The 17,903-nt window shown below is 49.1% G+C and overlaps 8 protein-coding genes across 8 annotated transcripts; 2 read left to right on the top strand and 6 right to left on the bottom strand.

The window, feature by feature from the left end:
• Positions 1-205: 205 nt before the first annotated feature.
• N7516_011139 (uncharacterized protein) lies at positions 206-583 on the top strand (the record flags this gene model as incomplete). Its single annotated transcript, XM_057223857.1, has 1 exon — positions 206-583. One exon carries the CDS (start codon positions 206-208, stop codon positions 581-583), a length of 378 nt encoding a protein of 125 aa, XP_057068997.1.
• Positions 584-777: 194 nt separating this feature from the next.
• Positions 778-3,597, bottom strand: N7516_011138 (urease Ure; the record flags this gene model as incomplete). Its single annotated transcript, XM_057223856.1, has 6 exons — positions 778-2,775; positions 2,867-3,077; positions 3,127-3,245; positions 3,348-3,374; positions 3,429-3,515; positions 3,577-3,597. The coding sequence occupies 6 exons, from the start codon at positions 3,595-3,597 to the stop codon at positions 778-780; spliced, it is 2,463 nt and encodes an 820-aa protein (XP_057068996.1).
• Positions 3,598-4,311: 714 nt separating this feature from the next.
• Positions 4,312-5,687, bottom strand: N7516_011137 (uncharacterized protein; the record flags this gene model as incomplete). The annotated part of the gene is made up of 3 exons (XM_057223855.1): positions 4,312-4,749; positions 4,826-5,200; positions 5,619-5,687. 3 exons carry the CDS (start codon positions 5,685-5,687, stop codon positions 4,312-4,314), a joined length of 882 nt encoding a protein of 293 aa, XP_057068995.1.
• A 1,340-nt stretch (positions 5,688-7,027) lies between these two features.
• On the bottom strand, positions 7,028-8,184 carry N7516_011136 (cytochrome b5 reductase family protein; the record flags this gene model as incomplete). Its single annotated transcript, XM_057223854.1, has 5 exons — positions 8,104-8,184; positions 7,777-8,044; positions 7,645-7,722; positions 7,238-7,594; positions 7,028-7,179 (listed from the first exon to the last, which is right to left on the bottom strand). The coding sequence occupies exons 1-5, from the start codon at positions 8,146-8,148 to the stop codon at positions 7,028-7,030; spliced, it is 900 nt and encodes a 299-aa protein (XP_057068994.1). The 5' UTR covers positions 8,149-8,184.
• A 740-nt stretch (positions 8,185-8,924) lies between these two features.
• N7516_011135 (60S ribosomal eL20 domain-containing protein) lies at positions 8,925-10,168 on the bottom strand (the record flags this gene model as incomplete). Its single annotated transcript, XM_057223853.1, has 5 exons — positions 8,925-9,083; positions 9,145-9,321; positions 9,379-9,563; positions 9,979-10,078; positions 10,160-10,168. The coding sequence occupies 5 exons, from the start codon at positions 10,166-10,168 to the stop codon at positions 8,925-8,927; spliced, it is 630 nt and encodes a 209-aa protein (XP_057068993.1).
• A 165-nt stretch (positions 10,169-10,333) lies between these two features.
• csn12 lies at positions 10,334-11,960 on the top strand (the record flags this gene model as incomplete). The annotated part of the gene is made up of 5 exons (XM_057223852.1): positions 10,334-10,902; positions 10,956-11,232; positions 11,290-11,351; positions 11,400-11,820; positions 11,874-11,960. 5 exons carry the CDS (start codon positions 10,334-10,336, stop codon positions 11,958-11,960), a joined length of 1,416 nt encoding a protein of 471 aa, XP_057068992.1.
• A 525-nt stretch (positions 11,961-12,485) lies between these two features.
• Positions 12,486-13,736, bottom strand: N7516_011133 (BTB/POZ domain-containing protein; the record flags this gene model as incomplete). Its single annotated transcript, XM_057223851.1, has 4 exons — positions 12,486-12,539; positions 12,601-12,874; positions 12,976-13,377; positions 13,513-13,736. 4 exons carry the CDS (start codon positions 13,734-13,736, stop codon positions 12,486-12,488), a joined length of 954 nt encoding a protein of 317 aa, XP_057068991.1.
• A 764-nt stretch (positions 13,737-14,500) lies between these two features.
• Positions 14,501-15,905, bottom strand: N7516_011132 (ubiquitin-protein ligase RMD5; the record flags this gene model as incomplete). Its single annotated transcript, XM_057223850.1, has 4 exons — positions 14,501-14,719; positions 14,772-15,536; positions 15,591-15,718; positions 15,785-15,905. The coding sequence occupies 4 exons, from the start codon at positions 15,903-15,905 to the stop codon at positions 14,501-14,503; spliced, it is 1,233 nt and encodes a 410-aa protein (XP_057068990.1).
• Between the last annotated feature and the right edge of the window lie 1,998 nt (positions 15,906-17,903).

Genomic DNA, 17,903 nt, shown 5'->3' with positions numbered 1-17,903 from the left:
ATCCAACACCTCGTAACCTTGGCGCTGATGTTCTTCTTGCTGTGGCGAAATTGATTGATCGGATCGTGGCTAACTTGTGCTTTTAGATAGGTTTTTGGAATTGCGCTGTTTACTGTTTATTCCTATTATTCTGGTTTATCGTATACATTATTTTTTCGACGTACCACATACTACATACCACGTACCCTTCCTTTCCTCCGACGTTATGTCTCACCGACCCGGCCCAGTATCGAAATACAAACACGAGCGCGACACTTTCGTCTTCGATTTGAAAATGCAGGCTAGCATTCTGAGAGCGAATCCCCAGGCTGGTGTGGATGTCGCTGAGAATCTACATGGTCTTGTTGGTAATGTTCATCGGCTTAAGAATGCCTCTATGGGTATGGCTGTTGGCGCTCGTGGCAATGCTTATGTGCTAGCAAAACCGTACGGGTTTTATAGCTATAACGTGCCGCGTATGTGCGACGATATTGTTGCTTCTTTGTTGCATTGGGCGGATATTCTTGTTAATACTGATGGGCGGAGGACGGATGGGATTGTTGTTGATTCTATTGAGGGGATGTTAGCTTGTCTCGAGTTTTGAGAAGTGAAAATAGAAAATTATTGATCTATATGTGCACTGTTTGGAGAAGTATATTGAAAAATAGAAGTAGAAGTAGAGGGATATAGAATTCCTATATCACGTAAAAACCAACTCGAAAGAGAAACGAGGTATATAGGAACTGTAAAAACCAAAATCAAAAGCTAAGGGTATGCAAAAATAAAATCAAAAACCACTCAGAAGATATAATATGCCTGCGTCAAAGGCAACTCTGAAGCCGGCTCCGCATCACAGAGCATCCCATCCGCCTCAACAGTATAACTCTCCGGGTCAACCTTCATCTTCGGCATAACATCATTAAACTTCATATCCTTCTTCCCAACCGAACGACAATTCTTCACAGCCTCAATCCGCTTCTTCAATCCATATGTCTGCACAATACCCGCATCAATAGAAGCCTGCGAGACAAACATGATAGACGTAGCCGGGACGCGGCCAGCAAACATGGGCCGCATAATCATCGGCTCGACAGTAGGGATCGATGCATTCGGATCTCCAACTTCCGCCGTAACAATCATTCCACTCTTCAGGACAGATACAGGCTTCGTGCCGAATGTCGCTGCGTTCCACATTACCAGATCGGCGATCTTTCCCACCTCCACGGATCCAATGACATGCGCCATTCCCTGTGCGAGAGCCGGGTTGATCGTGTACTTGCTGATGTATCGCTTCACGCGGAAATTGTCGGCGCCGCTGTCGGCGTCGGTGCCGAGAGGTCCGCGCTGTGTTTTGTTCTTGTGCGCTGTGTGCCAGGTGCGGAGGACGACTTCACCACAGCGGCCCATTGCTTGCGAGTCCGAGGACATCATGCTGATGGCGCCGAGGTCGTGGAGGACGTCTTCGGCGGCGATGGTTTCGGCGCGGATGCGGCTTTCTGCGAAGGCTACGTCCTCCGGGATGTTCTTTGATAGGTGGTGGCAGACCATTAGCATGTCGAGGTGTTCGTCAAGGGTGTTGAGGGTGAAGGGACGGGTTGGGTTTGTGCTACTGGGGAGGACGTTAGGGTGTTCGACGACGGAGATGATGTCTGGGGCGTGGCCGCCGCCTGCGCCTTCGGTGTGGTAGGTGTGGATTGTGCGGCCTTTGAAGGCTCCAATGGACTGCTCGACGAAGCCGGATTCGTTCAGTGTGTCTGTGTGGATCATACACTGCACGTCGTATTCATCACAAACTTCAAGACAGTTGTCGATTGCTGCTGGTGTGGAGCCCCAGTCTTCGTGGAGCTTTAGACCTGCTGCACCTGCTAGGATCTGCTCTCTGAGACTCTTCTTTCCGCAGTCGTTGCCCTTGCCTGTAATGCCGAGGTTGATCGGAAGACTGTCGCATGCTTGCATCATCTGGCGCAGGAGATTCGGCGACGGGGTACATGTCGTCGCGTTTGATCCAGTGGTGGGGCCGGTACCACCGCCGAGGAAAGTGGTGATTCCCGAGGCCAGAGCTTCATCCACCTGTTGCGGGCAGATCAAGTGGATGTGTGTGTCGATACCACCAGCGGTCACAATCTTGTTCTCTCCAGCAATGACATCCGTAGACGAGCCCACGACCAAATCAGGATGCACGCCGTCCATGACATCCGGGTTTCCAGCCTTGCCAATACCAGCAATAAATCCATTCTTGATACCAATATCAGCCTTGTAGATACCAGACCAGTCGATAATCAACGCATTCGTGATAACAGTATCAACACACTCGGTATGAGACCGATCAGACGCCTGTCCCATACCCTCGCGCAGCGTCTTTCCTCCACCAAAAGCACACTCATCTCCGTAATTCGTCATATCATTCTCGACCTTAATCCACAAATCCGTCAACCCAAGCCGCACCAGATCCCCCGTCGTAGGACCAAACATGCGTGAGTACGCCTCGCGCTCCATGGAGAACTCAGAAATAAGCACACTATCCGCCTGTGGCTCCGGCACATGCGCAAACCCAGCTACCTGCAGCTTGGACATGATCTCATCAGCACGACTCATATCCACCGGCCCATTCGCCAGCCAATTTCCACCACGGATGATGCGATTTCCACCGATCTCGACAAGCGTAACCGTCTTCGTATCACCGGGTTCGAATCTGATCGATGTTCCCGCGGGGATATCCAATCGGAAACCGTACGACTGCAAGCGATCGAAGTGCAGCTGCGGGTTCGTCTCGATGAAATGGTAATGCGATCCAACCTGATAATCAAACACTGTAATTAGCATCACCACTCACTTAAGGTCTTTTTTTTTTCCTTCGCAGCTTGTCTATCGAATACAATTTACACACCTGAATCGGCCGATCTCCTTTACTCATAACCTTGAGTCTAATCCGCCTCTTCCCAGCGCTCAACCCCACGCGCGCATGTTTGGCAGGAATAACCGCGCCGGGCATCTTCTCGGGCAGGAAATCCTGTGGGTCCGGGTCTGGGAACGCCTCGGGCGCGGGGACGGGCAGGAAACTTCCATAGAGGGCGCGCGTGAGATCGCCTTCGTCGCTACTGATCGGGTGGTGCACTGTTACCAGGTAGGTACCGGAAATGAAAGTACCCTCGACTTGGAGCTCGATGAGGGTTGCTAGTACGGAGGGGGAGGACGTGGCGGCGGCCAAGCATTGTTTTGCCGATGGACATAAGATCGGCGACGGAGTAGTGGCCATCACGGATCAACTGCGGGGGGTTTTGGTGTTATTTTGCGCGTCGGATCAATTGGGTATATCGTATATCGTATGTTCTGATACCATTGTAAGGGATTGGCAGGGGTTATCGTACCTCGTGTAGCACTGAGGCTATCAGGGCCTGTTGGGAGATGTGTTAGTGGTCATGTCCTACACCTGTAGAATGTACACATACCACAGCTTCTGCATGGTTAAGCCGCACTCCACGTGCTAAACGACGTTGTGCCAAGAAGCCTAGGTGGGCGATGGTAAGCTTGTCAAGCTACAGGGGTGTTAGTTGTGTTTATATTGTTATGTCTCGGGTGAATGTATGTGCGACTTACCTCCTTCGGAATAAGCTGCATGGTGCATGTGGAACCTGAACCTGGCAGTTCTTGGCGTGCAGGATTATTGGTTTTAGAAGCAGTCTGAAAGCGACGATGTGACTTTTTAAAACCTCACAAAGTAAGTGAAGGTGTAAACGATAGAATTGCAGGAGATTCCCAAAGTCAAAAAAAGTCAAGGGATGTGGGGATGGTCCATTTCAAATGTGCTTGTTCCTCTGATAAGGCCATTGAACGATGATAAGTGCCCGCAGAGGCCGATTGGATCGGGGGACGGGAGTTCGGCGGGCATTAGTCAAGGGTTTGTTAAATTGATAATGCACTTGGATTTAGCTTAGTCTGTAGTGTCTGTAGTGTCTGTAGTGTCTGTAGTGTCTGTAGTCGGTTTTAATGACTCTAGTCTTTACTTTTCTGTTTATAACACGATATTCTATAGCTCTGGTGGAAAGGTAAGGTTGGACCCGACTATACATTAAAGAAGGGTAACTATATACACCCTAACCTGGCCATGGATACTGATACTGATACTCATGACATCTAGAAACCAAATCCTATAATTAGTCCAATTCACTAATTCAAGCTAAATAGGTACAAGTTCTTTTTTCCCAAACGCCGCTGAAAAAAAGGGCAAACCCGGGGTTACACATCCAGTCCACCAGACCAAGTCCCATCTCATCTGACCCCTATAGTCAAGCAAATCAGAAATCAGACAGCAGAAAACACTAGCAAACTCATTTAGGCCTCGCTCTTGCGCTTCTTGCTTCTGCGACCCTTCTCAGCGGGTGTCTTGACAGCCGGTGTGGACACCTGTTCCGCAGCCTTACGGCCGCTCCGCTTGACAGGCGACTTGGCAGGAGTCTCAGCCTCCTTGGCCTTGGTATCGCTGCGGCGACGCTTGGTGGTGCTGCGCGGGGGAGTCGGCTCCTTCACGGGGGAGGGGGAGTGAGACTCCTCGGATGATTCGGTCGACTCATCGGCAGACTCTTCGGGCTCAGCTTCAGCTTCAACATCGGCTTCGGCCTCGGCCTCAGCCTCGGGCTCGGCACCGGCAAAGTCCTGCTGCAGTTGGTTGGCGGCGGGATCGTGCTCCTCGTCAACCTTGTTGCCAGCCTTGTAGGCGGCCATGTCGCGCTTGTACTGGTCGTAGTTGGCGGCATACATCTTCTTCCAGACCTATGCGGAGGTGTTAGCTCTACATACTTGCCAACAATATCAAGCTAGGATCGCTTTGGTCGCTGCCTATACATACCTCCTTCTGGGTATCTTCCATGCTCTGCCAGCGGCGGGTGCCCTCGTCGGCGACATCCTTGGGGCGCGCATCACCGCCAAGGTCATCGGCGATCTTGCTACGGTTGTGCTGCATATACAGGAAGTAGGGGGTCAAGGCACGCTTGGGCGCATTGGGGTCGACAGGCGCGCGCTTGCGCTTCTTGGGACCACCGGCCTCGGACTTAGCGCCGGGGCTGCCGGCGCGGAAGGGGATGTCCGGGCCCATGAATCCAGAGGGACCGATGGGGAGCTCAATGTGGGCATCACGTCCCTCGGTGATGTTGTTCACGTGCTGGAGGTAAGCCTTGCCCAGGTCAGCGATGTAAGACTGCACCTCCATCAGGCGCATGACGATCTATGAGACATTGTTAGTTATGTTATTTCAGGATCAATTGCGCTTGGTCATTGCATGTATGGATAGGTATAGGGTTAGGGAAAGAAGAGGGCAGTTAGGCAGCGCGTAAGTTGGCAAGAAGTGTGCGATGTCAAGACAGGTGTTTCAAATCTAAAGGGGGGATAAGGGGAGGGGAATGTTCTCTCTCTCTTTTTTTTTTTTTTGCACATGAAGCTTGCCAACATGATGCAAAAGTATGAGATGGTATAAGTTAAGCTTTAATAGCTTATTAGGTAGCTTTTAGTAGATCCTCCAACTCGACGCGTAGTAGGCGCGCAGTGGATGCACACAAGAAAACAGAAACAAAAAGAACCGAAACAAAGAAAATGCAAAAGTCAAAAGGTTAAAAATGAGAGAAATGAGATGGGGAAGAAATTACCAAGTCACCAGTCCGTCTGAGCTCTTCTTTGTTGACCTGAACGGTCGTATCATTTTGATTAGAAGCCATTGTTATGAAGCCGAGTGGTTGGTAAGAAAAGAGAATTTTCTTGTGTCTCGGGGGGAAGAAGGGGGAAGAAGACCGGGAGGGGGTGGAAGGACCGAGGGGGGTTACCCACTAAATAGCAAAAGGGCACCCCGAAGTGCCCCGGGCCATTTTCATGCTGCTTTAGGCTTAGGCTCTGTCATGAGACACCCCTCCACCCTCCCCCCCCGGGAACCCTAGGCAACACAGTCAGTATCCTTTATATTATTATTCATTAGTTATTCTATAGAATATATTCTAGGTATTTGATTTCAATTCTAAAACTATATCATTCATATATAAGTTCTTCTATAACCGTAGGCAGTCTATAATATTATAAGGCTAAATTATTAATAAATTCATAACTTGCATAACAGTCTCTTAGGCGCCCTTCCACCCCGAGGGGTAAACCCATCAGCCACCTGGGCATGTGCATATATACCCGTAGACTTGTAGACTTGTAGACTTGTAGACTTACTTACTTAGGAAACAATTACATATATAATTTAACAATTTTATTTCTCTCTATACATTCTCCCGGTCATTTTGTTATATCTCATGCCTATTTCCTTCACAACATTACTATTTCCCTACTCTTTGCTCTCTTTTCTTAGGGGAGGCTGGGATATGTTCAAGTGTGGGCTATGCTCCCCCGCCAAAATCTCAACTTCAGGGTCGCCCAAGCCCGGTGGCTCAGCTGAGCACAAGGTATCAAGCTTGTAGTACGAATGCCTGTTCTAACTTCCTAATTCAATTTGTTGAAACTACCTTTTTGGATTCTTTTCCCTCCGGTGTAAATGACCACAGTGTACTTCTATAGTCTAATGCGTTTGTCGCTTAGCTACCAGTAGATACTTTATGGATACATCCATGTATGTAAGGTTTGGGGGCAACTCGTACACTTGTAGGCAATGACTTGATACATTTTGGGCTATGTTTCTTTATTTAACAGCTACATTGCTACACAAATAGTGCTTTGGGATTATTTTTGTTGGTTATGTTGTATTCTATGACGGTATTCCCACTGGTTGTGCATATATATACATATGTATCCACCACCTTTCCTATCTTCATCACGGGGCCTCACGCCTTTCTTTATAATGTACTTATGTTGTAGTTCTTGCTATTATCCGCACTACCTGAGATAGATACACCTACTAGACACACCTGAATTATATATTTGGAGACAGAATGTATTTCTTCAATGAAATGACGTCAGAGACGCAGCAACACGCTGAAAACAAGATGCACCAATCTACACGGCTATCCTGTCGCATGCCTACCTCACAACATATTCTAGTTACATACCTGTATTGTACAATAATCTAGAACTTGAATACCTGGTCCTTGTTGTAACCCAGATCCTTCAAGATACCAGTGAGTTCACCCTGGTCCTTGGGGCTGATCTTACCGCCGGAGATAGCCTTGTACATGGGGGAGGGCCACAGATGAAGAGCTTGATGTTTTCCTCCTTGGGCTCTGGCAGGACAGTCTTCAGCAGCTCTTTGCTGATGTAACCCTTGCCACCGGTCCACTCCGCAGGGGGTTGTCCAGGACGTAGAAGGCACGGAAGCGCTGGGGGTAGGTGTTCTCCAAATCCTGAAGCTCCTTCTTCAGGAGGATATCTTCTTCGCTGACATTGCCGAAGACCAGAGTGACCTTGGTCTTGTCCTCGGGGTTCTTGAAGATCTCACGGGCGAGCTGGTACATCGGGGTGATACCAGTACCACCGGCGATCAGGCAGATGTGGTTGTGCTTGTTTGCCTCCCAAGGGTACTTGACAATAGGTCCCTTGAAGGACAGGCGCTGGTCGACGTTCATGGAGTGGATGTGCTCGGACATCGGGCCGCCGGGGTAAGCCTTGACGACGAGCTCAAGGTAGCCGGGGATATCTGTTATGTGTTAGCAGAAGAAAACCAAGTCGGGTCCATGTTAATCCTACCCTCATCACTGGTGGGGGTGTAGGGACGGAGGATGTTCTTCTCAGCACCCTCGGGCTTGAAACGGGTCAACAGAGCAGCTAGATGTCTGTTAGTGATCGATTGGAAACCATCCGCGGAGCCAGACTACTCACAGGCAACAGGAAGGCCAGAGACAGCCTCCTTATCATCGTACTCAAAGCGAAGACGCTTGGTGTTGGGGCTCAGATTCTCAATGTTGGCCAGCTTGAGGTCCACCCAGCCCTCACCGTTGAAGACCTTGGGGCGCTCCTTGGGCTCAGCAACCGCGCCGGTGCTGTAGCGATACACACCAGCACCGAGACCGGCGAGACCGACACCGACGTAGATGGGGGTTAAGTTGGACTTCTTGGGAGCAGCCTCAGCAGAGTAGTTGCGCAAGCTCTGATTGAATGCTTGTTAGTATCGTTTCGGAATTGAATTTAGGACATATTCCAACGAACCTGTTTCAAGGGCTGTGCACAACGGAAGGATTGACGAGCAAACATGATTGCGATGAATTGGGGGGAATGGGGGTGCGTATACGTAGAAGTGTTGGAAGGGAACACTGGGAGTTCTTGAAGGTCCAGCGGGCCCGATGAATCGGCTTACATATCCGAACGCGAGAGCGAAAACAAACGCCCAGCTAGCTCCCTCCCGACACAATTTTAAGGATGCAACAAAATATCCCAGAGTAATGATTATTCGAGTAAAGATGGCCATGATATCTCAGCCTGTATTCTTGACAGACCAAAAGAAAGACTTGTAACTATGTTGTAGAATGACAATTGAACATAACTGTAGTGGATAAATGCCTGATATACAAGGTATCGAGATTCGGCCTCGCTGACACTTGCTCCGTCGGGATTATGTACAAGGGGAAGATAGGATCGATCACTATGTATGTAGTCTGGCAATGAAGTATATGACTGACAGTAAGCGATTTGCAGCTACTACCTTGCGTTCATCCATGCAGTCAGAAATCTGAAGGCCAACAGCCCATTAGTCCAGCTGTATACATCTCTGATATGATGATGCCTTAGCATCTATCAAATCGGCCTACTCTCTCTGTATGTCAATTGTCCTACTGGAACTCGAATAATTCAAGAAACCCGATGATTTTTTTCAAAATAACCTAAGATGCCACCATACGGGGAACTAGAGACATCCAACCATCTCACCCGTGAACGGGCAGTGGTTTCCACGCGACCATCTTTCATGCATGCTATGGCCATAAACAGTCATTCATCCACACACTCCAAACCCAACACCCAGAACATCACATTTAAGCAAAGGTAGAGGGGCGAGAGTGGGCAAAGACCTTCTTGCCGATCTTGCCACCGGCGCGGTGGGGCAGAGGGAACTTGAGGTCCTTCTGGAGGAGCTGCTTGATGTAGGGGCGGCGGATGCTGTCGTTGTTCTCGATCTCAACAACCTTAAGGATCTGCAGAAAAATAACAATTAGAATGTGGTCATTGTCGGAAGGTTCGGATGGCGTAACATACGTGGATGGAACCGAAACGGGAGCGGTGACGGGCAGCCATGTCCTGGTAGAGGGCCTCAACAGCGTCGGTGCGGCTCATCTCACGGAACTCCTTGTACATGTTGTGGGTACCGGAGCGCGAGTCGTAGCGGATCCAGATACCGAAGTTCTTGACCTTGAGGGGACGCTTCTCCTCGATCTAAACACAAGAAAATGAGCACCATTCCATATCCTCGGATGTTCAATCCCAACATACCACGTTCAGGGAGACGATCTCGCCGTTAGCCTTCTTGAGCTTACGGAGCTGGGCCATGAAGTACCAGAAACGCGACTTGGCCACAACAGTGTTGGGCGCAAAGATGCGCATGCGGTACAGCTTGGGCGTGGGGTTCGCCTCGTTGGGCAGGTGACGCCCGATGACCTGGTACTCAGTAAGACGCCCTGGGAATCCGTCAGCCATTGTTCGTAGTGGATAATCCAATTGCCCAGATGTGCTGTTCGAGATATTAAACGGTGCGCGATATACAAGTTGCCGAGAATTCGAGAAGACCAAGGGTGATGTGGAGATATTGAAAAAATTCGAGATTCAACCATGCGTAGCCCTGATGGACGGTGTTGTGCGTTCCTTCATAAACAATTCCAAGCGATGTCGATTTGCCATTGCGTCCTCCTCTTCTGTGATCGTCCCATTTCGATATTGTCGGGGTCTTTGCGCCTCGAATTTCCTCCAACCATATGCGCGCACCGTTGTCTCGAAAAAAGTCCTAGGGTATCGGGAAGGGAATAGAAATCACTCACCCATCTGGAAGAGTTTTATGTTAGTATAAATCTCCGATAAAAATCGACTGGTAGGTACTCACTGTGATTGTCGCTGTGGTGGATGAGTCGTTAGTGTGCCGTCGGTGGAAAATGAGAATTGTGAGGTTCCAATTGTGCTTAGGGTTGCCGCCCTTGCCCTAAGCGAGTGGAGGCATTCCGTTCTGCACTAGTCCCATTTGGTAATATCGCTGCGCCACTGTCCCTCCGCCACATCTCACCAGCCACATTGCATCGCCTTCCCCACATGTCTTCTCCAAAAGTATGGCGTTCCTCACTTGTTTGTCTTTGTCGGGTCGGATCTCAACCTTTACCCCACCTCGAATGCTTCTTTCCAACCCATAACTTCCTAATCAATTTAACCAACGCGGTCTTTCGCCAGAGCGCAGCTCACCATGACCTCTTTCGCGACCGCGTTCAAGAACGCATACCTCGACGGGTCCGGCCCGGAACTAGCTGCAGTGCTCACCCCGATCGCACCGCCTGAAGATCGCGATTGGCTCCGCGAATTCTACCGGTTCTCTAACGCCGAATACATATCCAAGGATCTCAGCTATGCTCTCTTTCATGGGAAAAGTTTGAAGTTGCCAAAGGCCGAACAGGCGGCCTGGGTCGACATCTTTGTTGTTTACTGGGAAGCTATAGGCGAAATACTTCAGTGTGAAGATCGCCTTCCGGGTGCTAGCGTCATCACGGTCTTCAATGCCTGGAAAAAGGTCGCCAATGCCCTCATCCGGGGATACTCGGGCTCTGCCGGCATTCCGGCTTGGACATTGCCATGCTTGTACACAGTCGGGAAGTACTTGCGTACTTTTGCGATCAATGCCGATCTCGAGGCAGCTTCCCAAGGCTCCGCTGGATTTGGCTTCCAGGATGACATTGCGGCTGATGTTGAGAAGAACGCCAACTTGGAGGAGGCTGCTCGAGTCATCAACCGGATGTTCACTCTGTGCCTGAGTGATAGGTAAGGATATGGTTGAATTCTTCGAGTTGTTCTATTGCTGACCAGACCCAGAGCCCCCTCGAAGAGTCCCGAAAGTGGGGCATATACAACATGACCAATCTACTATTCAAGACGTATTTCAAGGTACCGAATGTCGATCTTACTCTCGCCGGCGAAACGCTAATCTCTCTCTTTCAGATCAACTCCGTCGGCCTTACCAAAAACTTGCTCCGTGCCATCAAAGCCTCGTCGGCCGATCTCCCCTCTCCCGGATCTTTCCCCAAATCCCACATTGTCACATTTGAATATTACGTTGGGGTCATCCACTTCTTGGATGAGAATTATGCAGAGGTATTACCAAGAGCTGTGCTCGTGGACCATTATCGGCACTGACAATTTGCAACATAGGCCGAGGAACACCTGACATGGGCTTGGAAGATGTGCCATCGAGACGCCATCAAGAATCGAGAGTGAGTAGCCCTCTAGCTTTAGATAAGATTCCCACTAACCACCGGTAGATTGATTCTTACCTACCTTATTCCCTGTCACCTCGTGACCACACACACGCTACCTAGCAAGGAGCTTCTTGCGCCATTCCCACGCCTCGAGAAGGTTTTTCGGTCTCTGTCGAACTGCATCCGAAAGGGTGACTTGGTTGGATTTGACCAGGCCATGTCTGACGGCGAGGAAGAGTTTGTCAAGAGACGTATCTACCTACCCCTAGAACGTGGACGCGACATCGCTTTACGCAACCTTTTCCGCAAAGTTTTCCTCGCTGGTGGGTTTGACGAAGCCAAGGAGGGTCAATCTCCGGTTCGGCGTACTCGTGTCCATGTGAATGAGTTTGCGGCAGCTCTTCGTGTGGGTACTTCTACAACTGGCCGATCACGCGTTGATATTGATGAGGTGGAGTGTTTACTCTCCAACCTCATCTACAAGGTAGGCTGACAAGTATGACCTATCCGTAAGTGCTTACTGACATGCCGCTTTAGGGACTCATGAAAGGATATATTGCACGTGATCGAGGCATCATCGTTTTGAGCAAGGGAGGCAGTGCTTTCCCGGGCACAGGTGTCTAAAGACTTTTAGGTGGCAATGCACTATTTTCGTCTAATGCCCATCGACACCTCCCTCGGTGGTTGCTAGAACCTTCAAAGCCGTCAGGTATGGATCCGCCTATAACTTACATTCATACAGCTATATCATTCGGCATACCAAAATACTGATCAGGCAACACCACTGCTGAAGAATTTTGGAATCACGCGATACACATTGCACACTAGCAACATGATACTTGGTCATCGCTTGGATCGAAGCCCCAGCTTCGTCGGTGTCATCCAGTCAGAGTCATCCAGTCCACGCTTGCCTAATACATGAGATATCGAAATGGGCTAGTTGGACTACATTACATCCTATCTTTACGAATTCACGAATCAATTGTTCCAAGTACTTAACCTTCAAAAATGCTCTCCATTCTGTAGATAATGAAACATAGTAGTACACGGGTATAAAACACTGCCAGCAGCGATATAGAACTGGAGAAACCACGCAATTAGTTAGTCAGAAGCCAGCAACCCGTCCTAAACCCAGAAAGCCGATCATCCTTAGCAATGAGTAGTAACAGCCGAACTCTCAACCGATTGACCAGTATAGTCATCCTGATCGTAACCCAAATTAGCATCATATATCATACCTAAAACACCAAGGAAAGAAACCTACCATATGATTACACAAAGCAACAAAAAGATCAAAAAACAACTTCCCCCCACGCTCCATCTCCGCCTGCATAGTCCCACTACGCATAAAAGTTCCTCTCGACCGCACAATCAGCGCAAGGTAATGAGCCCGCAGCTTCGTCTCCGTGTCAGGCGTGTTAGCGTACGCGAACCGCGCACTCGCAAGAATCGTGCTACACTGGATCCCAGTGTGTAGACCCTGTTTGCGCAGGGCGAGACGCTGAAGATGGGGGAGGTTGTATTTTTCTGCGGCGCAGCTGTAGAAGAATGACATATATTAGCACACACATTCACACTCACATTCACATCCATAACCAAATGAAAAGAATGAAAGACCGAAAACAAGACAATCACTTACTAAATAGCCGTATCCCGCAATATCACCCCCCGCGCCCGATGATGAAACACCGTCGCAGTCGCCTGTCCCAATTCCCCACTAGTGCCCGCGCCAACGCCCGCATCTGCGTCTTCCAGCTCCCATGTCTGGGTCCGACTGTTGTGTCGCAGACGCGGGTAGTAGTCGCCCTTGTAGAGGTACTCGAGAACGCAGGAGAGGACTTCGGCTTGCTCTTCTGGGAGGTCGATGAGCTTGCTTGGTGGTTTCTGGGCGAGTCTGGGGCGTGGCGCATTCGGGTTTGGGGTTTGGGCTGTGCAGTGGGCGGCGAAGAACGGGGATGTGCGGAGGATGGCTTCGTGGGCGGCGAAGAGGCGCTTTTCGGGGCCCACGCGGAGCATTACTATTGGGCTTGTTGGGGGTGTTCTGTGGGTTTGGTTAGTGGATGGGTTTTGTTTATGGATTGGTGTAGATGGTGAGATGAATATGGGATGCAGATGCAGATGCAGATGCAGATGCAGATGGAGATGGAGACACATCCATGCTATGGACAGGACTTACGTTACATCTGGGGGTTTTTCAAATCTTCGACGCTGTTCGACTCGTCGAGTCTTACTGCCAATCGAGCCAGAGCCTGAACCAGAACTATCTCGTTCTTTGTCTTTGGATGCTCGGTCTCTAATTATCTCGCGCGGAGTCCTGCGCGACTGCAGCGTGAAAGCCGAGGCCTTTGTCGCACGATACCGGCCAGGAATTGGACTCTCTGGGGTTCTTTCGGACAACATTGCTATTATACTATGGGTCTGGATAGGAGACGGCGGGATTGGGGAGAATACAGAGACAGCAGTGGATGGATTCAGGGGCGCAGATGGGGTGGTATTTATAAAAGAAAGAGAGGACACTACAAGCTCCCGTTTGTTACAGAGACGAGTCACATCGTACATTATATTGTACTGGGTGGAGATTACAGGACAACGCCGGACGGTTTTTGTACGGATGATCTGCTGGATAGCTCCAATTAGCCTGCGTAGAGGGGTAGAGCTCGAGGAAAGACGCGTCACAATCAGTTTCGAGCGCGTAAAGGGGTTGTCTCGAGTCGCCAAATGAGCGCGTGGTCACGGGCCTCGATTTGACCAATCACAGGTCGCCATCGAGTCAAAGGAAATTACGATTTCCTATTTGGGAAATAGTTGTGGGTTGCGGTGGATTATTGCTTCGCATCGGAGGCAAATTCTGATCTTCTGTCTTTGTTGCAATTGATACGTCCATTGGGCAAGAATATCTTGGAATGGTGAGGTTGCTGATTTATCTTTTGAACTTGGTTACGTTCGAAAGTCAGGTTTGATTAAATTGCAGTGCTCCGTACAGATTTGATTGAATGGACCTGCTGCAATGTCGCAATAGAGCCCCTGAACGCCGACGCTAAACGCCCTTGACAAAACCCGGTGTTCCCGAAGTTACCCGTCCCATCTCCGCTTGCCAAAGATATGGGGACAAAGAAACAAGAAAAAGGAATGAAAAAGAATGAAAAAGAAACCGAGGGCCTACGTTACAGGAATACTTTCCTGGCATCCTTGGGGTGGCTTTCGCTAGGGCAATACGGGCATTTAAACCGATTACCCTTGCCCAGGCGCCTCAACGATTCATGTGCAATGACATGTCCACATGGCATCATCATAGGAGGGTTCTCATCAGTCGCCTGCTCCTTTGACACCGGACAGACAAAGATAGAGTGGAAGAGATATTGGGGAGGGAGGGGTATCTCGACCTGAAAATATAAATATTAGCCTTGATCATACACAGAGTAGCGGCTTTCTTACCGGAAGCTCGTTGTCCGATGTCCACTCCGTCCGCTTCGACTTCATAATCGTTTGTAGCTTCAATAGCGTAGGCAAAGCTATCGCCCCCGCTGTAGCAGCAATGTACAGCGGCGAGTCCGCCGAAAGACCTAGCAAAGAACAGAACTCGCGAGTAAAGAAGTGAGCTACGTCATCCCAAGCCGAGCTGTTATTGAAGAGAGCCGCATATGGTGACCCGCCGAGGTTGGGTGAGTACGCCATTGCTCCGACCAGCTGCTGAACCTCTCTCAAATATCGGGGCACAAACACATGGAACTCCCGCCGTGCGTACTCAAGTGCAGCGAGCCATCCACTTGCGGTTCCCTCACTGTTTGCCCCACCATGGTACAGCCATACGTATTGTAGTCGACAGAGCTCGAATTCAAGGTTGCTACCCCGCGCGTCCAGCGCCTCGCGGTTATCCCTCGACCATTCGATTGCAGGAAGTAAGTTCCTGTTCTCTTGTATTTGTTGTAGCATATAATACATTGAGGCGAATTGTTTCCGGATCTCGGTCGAAGGGACTTCGTCCATATCGAGCAGGCTGGCGGGTGGATTCGTCGGCCCATGTCCATTTTGGGAGACTGGATACACTGTCTTCTGCTCGGCAATCTCGGAAAGGAAGGTGGCGGCCACGCCGAACTGGCCTTCGCGAAGGAGATGCATGGCGATGGCGCGGTTGATGAGGTTTTCGTGTGTAGAGAGGCCATCTTCGTCGGTTCCAGGCAGTGGTCGATCTTTGAAAAGCTGTGCCCGATGTTAGATTAATCGCAAGGCATGGATGACCAGTATTCCCAATACCTTATCTAGAGATTTGGTGTACTTGTTGAGGCCACTGTGAGTCTCTTTCAAGCTGTCATTGATAGAGTCAAACGAAGATTTCACCGAGTTCTGAAGGGTTGCTAGAGCGGCAGAGGCAGAAGATGGATCTGTTTGGGGAGAATTCGATGTCGTCAGTTCAGAACCAAGCGGGTCCACGTTTACAAGTTACTAACCAGCAGCGATGGCATCACGGGCAGACTGCAGTGAATCAATTGCAGAGTCCACATTCTTGATACCCTGAGCACCTTCGGTCCTCTTGAGGAGTCGGCTGTGTTCTTTCTGCACTACTTCCATTGCAGATGGCGTTCGGTTAACGGGCTCGGAAGTGACTGGCGAGGTTACCGAGTCTCGCCATGTGGAGAACCTTCAGATAACAGCTCTTTTATCTCGGCGCCTTCCAAATTGGATAAAATATACAATATATTGAGGTGATGGGAAGTTTTCCTTCAAATAGATGCAGCTATAACGAAGGTAATAACCAGAGGAAACCGGTTGAAATGAAACAGAAAGACAAGCTATTCCGGGTGATATTCCACGTGATTCAACCCCCCATCCGGAAAGTGATTGGCAAGTGATTATGGAGCACTAGGCCTAGTACACAAGTCCGGAGTAGAAGGCAGCATGGGTATCCAAGTGAGCTCAGTTGAACTCCTGCTTCAACATGGTGGGTCTCATCCTTCTTTAATAGTACCCAGGTATAACTAATCGAAAGTCTTACTCTACATAGCAGGTTCCGGCTACCCAGTCTAACGATTGTATGACTTGCCTGTTAACTACAACCTGTCCCTGGACTGGCGAGTTACACACTAGGCCAAAAGACCATTATATCTAAACATTACGCTCAGATAGTCCAGGTTCTGATACAGATAACTAGTCCATGACATGACATTACCTATACAAAAGGTACTTAGGCACCCCGTGGGCATATCATATAGCCTTCATATACAATATAATAGTCATCTTCCAAATTAGATACTAGGAATTTATACTACCATTAAGGTAAGGGGATTGATACAGGTTCGTTTCTTCTTACAATATTCTACTTAAGATCCCCCTTTGCCCGAAAAGTCCAGACATTAATCCATGGATACTCAATTCTTTACACCGCCTTCTCAATTCGAAGCCCTAGATTCCTCAACCTCAACTAATTATTTCGGAATAACAATCATCCGAAAAGGCGATTCCAGAATCTTCGAGTTGAAGACCGGAATCTTCGGAATAATAAACTTCCGAAAACCGGACTATTCCAGAAAATTCGGTCCAACGCGCGTTGGACCCCACTAAGAAATATAAATACCCCCTTCTTCCCCCCGAATTCCTCTTCTTCTTTTTTTCTTCTCCATCCTAGTGCACGGGTTTTACACGTATCAGTGAGGAGACATCCGAGATCGTGTTTTTGCTAGTTGAAAACTACCAAATTGACTACTTCAAGTGAGCCTAATCGCACGCTTGGGAATTTTTGAAACCTTCCTGCCTCAACTCCTTGGCTCTTGAGCCCTCGAGTTGAATTTGATTCTTCGATGGGAGACTTCGGTCACCCTCGAGTATCTTCAGTCTTTTCATTACTTGTTACCCATGCTGGTGGCTCTTAGAGAAGAGATATCCTTAATAGATGCTTATGATTACCCTACACTCCCCCTTATTTAAAATGTAAATAAATAGTTGTTTTTTCCCACCAAACATGAAGTCTCGCGTCTCAGAGTGTCAATGTTATGATAGACTTGTCGCGTCCCTCGGTCGCGTATGTTGTACCACTTACCACTTAGCCCCACCATCCCTTTCGTCATCAACGTCCATTCTACGAGATCTCTTTTTATGATCACTTCGTGCTGGATAAATTCTCGTATCCTTCTCACCATAACATTCTCACAAAACGTTCATGATTCGAAGATCACATGTGTCTCAGCCCTGGGAATGTCTCAGGGGTCTATGTAACCCTTGCACCATTTACCTTCACTATCCAGGAACTCCAGGCCGGTATAACTACATACAACATATGCTAGTGAACTACTGGCAAGTTGATAGTCGAATACCATAGTCGAATACCACGCTATCAAAAGCCTCCTTCATTTCAATGAAGCTTCAGTTTAGGCCCCAATATGTGACGGAATTACAGTTACTGATGTGTGTGTCACTAGAATACCTCCAGGGCGACTGATCTGCATTCCGACCGACCAACAAAGTGATCTTTTCTCTTCCCCCGGCCGTGAAGTTTCCATGCGGTCGAACGACGTGTGCAGACACCTCATCATGCTCATCGAATTAGTCGGGAGGATTCTGGATCACATCTTC

This window comes from Penicillium verrucosum (assembly GCF_028828655.1).
Source record: "Penicillium verrucosum strain IBT 35672 chromosome Unknown utg000005l_segment0_segment0, whole genome shotgun sequence".
NCBI lineage: Eukaryota > Fungi > Ascomycota > Eurotiomycetes > Eurotiales > Aspergillaceae > Penicillium > Penicillium verrucosum.
The sequence above is the reverse complement of the archived record's forward strand: the minus strand, read 5'-3'. Positions and strand labels throughout refer to the sequence as shown.